We start from the raw sequence: 7,108 nt of genomic DNA, 5'->3' as shown, positions 1-7,108 counted from the left end.
ACAGTTCTCTGACTATGCAGTACTGCCTTCATTAGCCCTGGTTTTTGCATTTGTGGCTGAAAAAAAGTATAACTTTTAGTGTACTGTAACTATGGTACTGTATATATTCAGTGCATATGATGTTCCCATTAATACTTACTGTTAGTACATTAATTACTGAAGTATGAAGTACATTGTTTTGGGGACACTGTATAATATACACTTGCAGCTTTCACAATATTGACATCCCTGTAGTCGTGGTGCTTAAATCCACACAGTTTACACACTTTCTTTGCACGCAGATTATAGGAAAGCTTTAACTCTGGGCTTATTATTACACACACACACACACACACACACACACAGTAAAGATATCAGGAGAATAATAGTACCCATTATCACTTTGTTAGTTGTTCCACTGCAGAACTAGGATTATATGACAGCATGATATAAATATTTTATGTATTTGAAATCAGCTTGCACCTGTCAGCATCACTACAGTGTTAATTAATAATGGATTGTTATGAGGCAAGTGGAGAGCCAAGCTCTTGTTCTCAATTAAACTTGTTCATAGGGAGAGAAGGGGCTCTACAGTATCTCAGACTTGCACTCCTAAACTTAAAGTGCTGAGAGGAAGAAAGTGCCCCCTCTTTTTTTTTTTTTTTTTTACATAATCCCATGTGTGCTTTAAACCAACACAGCCCACTTCCCTCACTGTATGGCCCCCTAAAGAAACTTTATTAACCCTACCCTATGTATTTCACTGACTGAGTGACTGTCCAAAAATGTCCCTACAGAGACAAAGTCCAGATCTCTCAGAGGCAACTGGCGTTAGACACACATAATGCACTCTCTGTCCAAGTATCATGTTTGAGTTTCCTTGCCTGTAAAACAGCTTGTTAACCATGGACGAGAGAGCAACACCTTTCCAGTCCTCTGACCAGGAGACGAGACCGGAGAATTCCTGCTTGCTGTCTGTCTGAACCCAGACTGACTGTTTGCATAGCATACAAGACCCAGCATGCACTTTACATCACAGGCATTCAAACAGGATGATCGCCAGTTACAGCCAAGAGGCATTGGCTAAGTTTCCATTATTATTGTAACGAAATTCCATAGAGGCTTTGGGTTGTGTGTGTGTGCGTGTGTGTGTGTGTGTGTGTGTGTGTGTGTGTGTGCGCATGTGTGCGTGCGTGCACGTGTGTGTGTGTGCGCGCATATGTGCTCACGTGCGTGCACTAATCAGTGTGTCTTTGTTTGCCATTTTCAGGGAGATCACCATTTTGGCATAGTTGTCTGAAATGCCAGCAGTGTTTCTCAGTGGAACCAAAAGGGCTAGGGATGGGCACGGGCGGGGCTGATGGAAGCGTGTTGTCGGCCAGGGGAATGCAGTGCCTCGTCAGCCCCTGGGACTCAGAGAGGCACTGTTGACATGAGTGGCGACGTCCATGGTTCCAAGCTGGAATCTCCAGATGTGGTGCCTGTTTCCCCCTTTGTGTCCACAGACTGTCTCCCATCAATGCCTCCCCTCCGGGCCAAGACAGTCCTGCCTTGTGCTCCACCACATGAGAGCTAATGGAGATACCACATTGTCTTTAACAGCATGGCCCTGCCTTTCTGAACGATTGAAAAAGAAATACTTCCAGTGCCAGAGCCAGATGGAGACAGAACATCCCCCTCCTCCCATGTTCATGAGCTGAATGTTTGGCAACTCCTGGAGGTGGTTCAGGGTCTCCTGACTACGGGGTGGACAGTCTCTCCTCAGGATGGGGTGGACAGCAGCAAGCTCCAGGCTTACTTGTGGGATTAGCTGCAGGAACTCGACAAGCAGAGAAGCGCAAAGGCTTTCAGGGAGACATCCGTCATACTAGGCAGAGCTTGCCTCCACTTAATTATCTGCGAGATGCAATTAAGTTGGAAAGAGTGATTCATGGGGTAGCTTGTGTGAGGAGAAGATATATTTCTAGTCAGGGATTTGCTCGGCAGTCTGCTGTGTGGTGTGAGTGTTCTATGTAGGCTATAAAGTTTGGTCCGTTAGGCCCTCTCACCCTTTCCTCTGGATCATATTACTGTTTATGTTTCAGGCAGGAAAACTTAGGCATTTTTAATTTTTAATAGTAGGGCCAGCTGCGTAAAATTAAACAAGCATCTATAGCTAGGTGGAGTGCAAATTACCTCATACTGTATGTTTTTTTTTCTTTTTCAGAGGATGAATAAGTTTCACATGTTCTTTCCTGCTCCATTGTCCCTGTGTGTGCTCTGTTGAGCTCTGCTGTAATTCATCCATAGGCTTATATTCATGTGAATTCATCTACTGGGTCTTTTAGTGGACTGTTAGGCTACATTGCATTTATGTGGGGCGGAAGGGCACAGAGGTAAACAGCAAATCAACTACTGGGTCAAGCATGTGGATGTTCGTGGAAGCTGGTGAGAGGTGATTTTATTTTATTTCCAAAATTCATAATAATAAAAAAAACGTCAAATGCACAATGCCAATCAGTGCAACCAATAATGATATCCGTGTTGGTGTTTCATAGGCTATAAATAGCTTACACGTTAATGCATCCATTCAAATTTGTTAAAATAATGCAGAGCCTTTACAGTAGCCCAAAGCCAGCGCGTAAGGCCTTTGCGTAATCACAGACAGCCAGCGGTAGGCTAATAGAGAGTGATATCGCTCGGCGCTAGGACCGTGGCTGTCAGTGCGCAAATCCCAGCAGAGGGAGACCTTCATAGAATAGCTTGGGATCAGTGAAGCTGGCTGCTGCGGCGCGAGCCATCATCGGGGAAGCACCTCCTGCGCCCATCCTTACTGCGCTGTGTCCGTAGCACGGAGGATCTTGAATCATCTGGACTTGTCTCCGGAGCCCTCCTTATGGGCTCACAATGCGCAGGATACGGGCCAACGCCATCGCAATTTTGACCGTTGCATGGATATTGGGTACATTCTATTACCTGTGGCAGGACAATAAACTACACACATCTCCGTCGTCGCCGTCGCAGCCCCGCTCCGGGGGCAGCAGGAGCCATGGACAGAAGGTTGCTGTTGGGCGGCTAGAGATCCACCGAGACGACAGGACCATCCCGCTGATTGTGAGTGACAGGTTGAGACGGGAGAAATAAGAAATTGGATGGAGGGAGAGTGCGCTGCTGAAGGCTCAGGGCTGCAGGGGAGTGTGTGTTGCATGTTGATGTGCTTTAGGTTATGTGTAGGCTACTGCACAGCTGGAGGTGTGATCTACTCGCAGCCTCCGTGGCCATCTCTCTTGGCGCAATTAATAACGTGCCGCGACGACGACACATGCAAAAATATATTTAGCTTAGACTATAGATATAGCCTTTAAATGCCCCTATGTTAATAGAGGCAAGTAGCTATTGTTATAGCTCTTGTTATTTTCATATCACCTCTTGACATGTGTTTCGTCGCAGGACCTCAATTTAGTCTACCCATAAGAGGCTTTCCTTAAGTCCCCGAGGGCGCAGCAAACCCTGCCTTCCACCCGCATTGTTCAGCATATTCGTTGGAACCTAGATCCATTGAACCGTATATTTGTGAAAGACGACGTCTAGTTCATGTCCGAATTTGATTCGCAGGGACCAGCATCTCTGTCTCTCTCTCTCTGTATGTCTCTCCCTGACTCTCTCTCTCTCTCTCTCTCTCTCTCTCTCTCTCTCTCTCTCTATCTCTCTCTCTCTCTCTCTCTCTCTCCTCTCTCTCTCTGGCGTCTTTATTTCTGGCAAAATTAGGATATTTCGTTTAGGTCTGCTTGCTTGCATGACCTAAACGTCTAGGGACGAACAGAGAACTGTCCAATTTTACATGGCAATAGGCGATAGGACGTTTGTGCCACACAATCAGCATAATGCACACATGCGTTAAATTGTTGTCTAGGCCTTTTAAAACCAGGTGCATTTATTATTACCATTAAGTAAAACTATCCATTTACAACCTGGTCAATTTCTCGTCTTCTGTTTTCTAATGGGTTTTTGTGGCAATAACTTCTGACAGGCATGGCCTAGCCTACTGTACGTTTAATTGAAGGGTCTATACGCACATGCGCTTTATGGGTCACGTCAGACCTATTAAGCAACTGAAGTGTAGAGAGCGTGCTCCCAAGTAATGGAACAGTCCTCTTCAGAGTTTTTACAAAATCAATGAAATTCACTCAGCTGTTTGTTTCCTAGAAGCGTGGAGGCGCATAAACGTGGCACACACACGACTGACTAAAAGTAGTAAATATTTAATTTAAGGCAGAAAGAAGATTGACAGTGGGCTATTGAAATGTAATGGAATAGACCTAGTGGCTGCAAGTAGGGTTCATCCTTCTACATTTTGTATAGCTGAAGAAATAGTAGGGTTTGGGAAAGTGACATGATAAGTAAACACATGGGCTCATCATGAATAAGTTAAGGACATATGTGGGAAAATGTTGTGCAAGCCTAGCTTAGTTGCCTAACACAATCATTGGTCCTTACCTGTGTAATAATGCTGTATTTACATGCAAACAAAATCTTATCTGTGATAAGTGCTTATTCTAATCATTCACGTTACATCAGGTCCAATGACCTGATCTCCAACCTAGCGCAGAGCAGTTCACCCTGCCCCTCAACCAGGTCATGTGACCTGTGCATGCCTTGCCAGGACACAGCCTGGCTCTTGGTCCAATCAGGGACAACAATCAAACAAGAATGGCTGGCTGGCTGTACAGACACATCTGTGTTTGAGACTTTGACCGGTCAACATGCTGCATTCAAGACAGTTATTCCAGTGTAGGATAATCTTTTTCATTTTTTCTTTTGTTCACAGACCTGTTTTGTCTGAGACACAAGGGTTTGTTGCTCTTGTTCTGATGAGGGGTGTGTGTGATCTGATCTGATCTGAATCCTTTCTGATGGAAAACAGGCTGTGTACTGGTGGCTTTCCCCACTCTCCCTCATGTGCTGTCTTGAAAGTGCAACTGCACACTGCCCCTTTCTGCATTCAGGTCTCTAAAAATGGTCGCTTTGATCAAGCTGTCTGATGTTAGTATAATTGTTTGCCAAATGCACATCTGCTCTTTTAGACCGCACAATACAAGTGTTTATTTGGACAAGTCACATACATCTGCCCAGAGACGGGGCTCAAGCCAATCAATCAGTGATGCATGTGAGTGGGGTCAGTTGTTCTGTGTGGTGTAGAGAAAACCTGTGGGTGACAAGTGTATTTATTTCAGAACCAAGCTGGCGGAGCTTAGTCAACAAGGAAGTAGGCTGATTTGAATTTGATTTGGAAAGTCTTTGAAGTTTGTATGTGAAACTCAGCAGATTTGTGTTCATCTCGCTCATATTTAATTCAGTGGATTGAGTATCGAAGTGCCTTTTCTGCTGATGTTAGATTTTTTTTTCTCTTGAGAAATGGAAAGTGAGGTCATGGTTCCTCAAACCTGGAGTTCTCTAAAGCCTCTCACCGACAGACCATTAATAACGCAGGGCTGAAGAATGCAGCTTTATCCTCTTTTGCTCCTCTCTTCTCTCCCCATCTTGCCTCTATTTATTCTTCAGCTCACACACACTACTCTCCTCTCTCTTAATATGCATCACCTGTATCAGTTTACCACTCCCCTATCACATGCTGCCTCAGTGCCTTTGCTCCTCATTCAAAAAGCCATCCATTACCCCAGAGTAAGATAAGCAGCCCTAGGTTAACCTTATTACAAAACCTGAGTAGGGAAAACAGGTGGTCCGTTTAATCTTTTGAACCTTTTAGTGAATTAAACATATGTAAACAGTATTAAGTATTAAAGGCGCTAAGACTAAATTACTGTTGTATGTGGTATGCTACAATATACAGTAGTAGCCCCGTTCGATTCCACCTCCTCCCGTGTTCAAGTGTCCTAGCTCCAGACACTGAGCCCCAAATTGCTCCCAATGAGCAGGCTAGCGCCTTGCCTGGCGGCTTGCCACCATTGGTGCGAGAATGGATGTGTGAATGGGTGAATGCGAGCCCATTGTAAAGCGCTTTGTCCGTTAAGGTAGAAAGGCGCTATATAAGTGCAGTCCATTTAACATATAACGTGCTCATCACTTATTGCCACATATTGACTTGTCTTCTAGTGTATTGAGCTCTGTGCCCCCTGTGTGCGTTACATGCTGCCCCCTGCAGGTGACTCAGTCTCCACGGGTGGAGCAACAGGGCCTGCTGGTGGGCAGCTTTGATGAGAAGGCCTACCTGGCGGGGAAGCAGCTGAAGCCAGGCGAGGACCCTTACAGAGAGCACGCCTTCAACCTGCAGGAGAGCGACCGCCTGGGCAGCGAAAGAGCCATCAGGGACACGCGACACTACAGGTACTGTACACACACACACACACACGCGCACTCATACACACGCAGGCGCACGCATGCACGCTCACCCGACAGCACAGTAGGCTATACCATGAACAGACTCACGACAGAGAAACGCTGAAAGACACTGAAGCGCTATAGGCACGTCTCTGCTTCATTCGTAGCTTCTGCAGAAACCTCCACCATGAATGACCTGATATCCCCCCCCCCCTTCCAGATGCGCGTCAGTGAACTACGACTCCGACCTGCCGTCCACGAGCATCATCATCACCTTCCACAACGAGGCGCGCTCCACCCTCCTGCGCACCATCAAAAGGTGAGCGGCGTCCGCTGGACGGTGCGCCGCGCAAAACGTGCGAGTTTTGATGCCGTCCGCCCTCCCCCTCCTCCCTCTCACCTGTCGCTCTTTCTCTCCCTCTCTCCCATCTTCCTCTCAGCGTCTTGACTCGAAGCCCCGCCTCCCTGATCCAGGAGATCATCCTCATAGATGACTTCAGCTCGGAACGTGAGTTCCCGCTGTCTAAATCAATGCAGGATGTGCAGGTGCTGCTCTGTGCACCTGCTCTGTGTTTGTGTGGAAAACATAACGAGAGCATGTGAGATAAAAGCCTTCATAAGGAATGGGTTATCTTCTGTGACCAGGTCATAGCTAATGAACGGGTGACTTTATTACAGTCATTTTCCCCGCTTTTACATAAGCCAGTAGAATTATACTGTAGAATTATACTGTATGAGCTCATTCTGTACACTGTCCACACCAGCGCTGATCACCACCACATGCACCTCTTACTGGAACCGAACCTGGCAC

General features: G+C 46.3%; 1 protein-coding gene across 1 annotated transcript in view; it reads left to right on the top strand.

Annotated features, from left to right (window-relative positions):
• The first annotated feature begins 2,706 nt into the window (after positions 1-2,706).
• Positions 2,707-7,108, top strand: part of galnt16 (UDP-N-acetyl-alpha-D-galactosamine:polypeptide N-acetylgalactosaminyltransferase 16) — a 13,167-nt gene continuing 8,765 nt past the window's right edge. The window contains exons 1-4 of the mRNA XM_084438651.1: positions 2,707-3,072; positions 6,122-6,303; positions 6,518-6,616; positions 6,738-6,805. Of these exons, the coding sequence (XP_084294777.1) occupies positions 2,866-3,072; positions 6,122-6,303; positions 6,518-6,616; positions 6,738-6,805 (556 nt within the window). The 5' untranslated portion in view covers positions 2,707-2,865. The remainder of the gene's footprint in view (positions 3,073-6,121; positions 6,304-6,517; positions 6,617-6,737; positions 6,806-7,108) is intronic.

This window comes from Borostomias antarcticus (assembly GCF_949987555.1).
Source record: "Borostomias antarcticus genome assembly, chromosome: 5".
Classification (NCBI taxonomy): Eukaryota; Metazoa; Chordata; class Actinopteri; order Stomiiformes; family Stomiidae; genus Borostomias; species Borostomias antarcticus.
The sequence above is the reverse complement of the archived record's forward strand: the minus strand, read 5'-3'. Positions and strand labels throughout refer to the sequence as shown.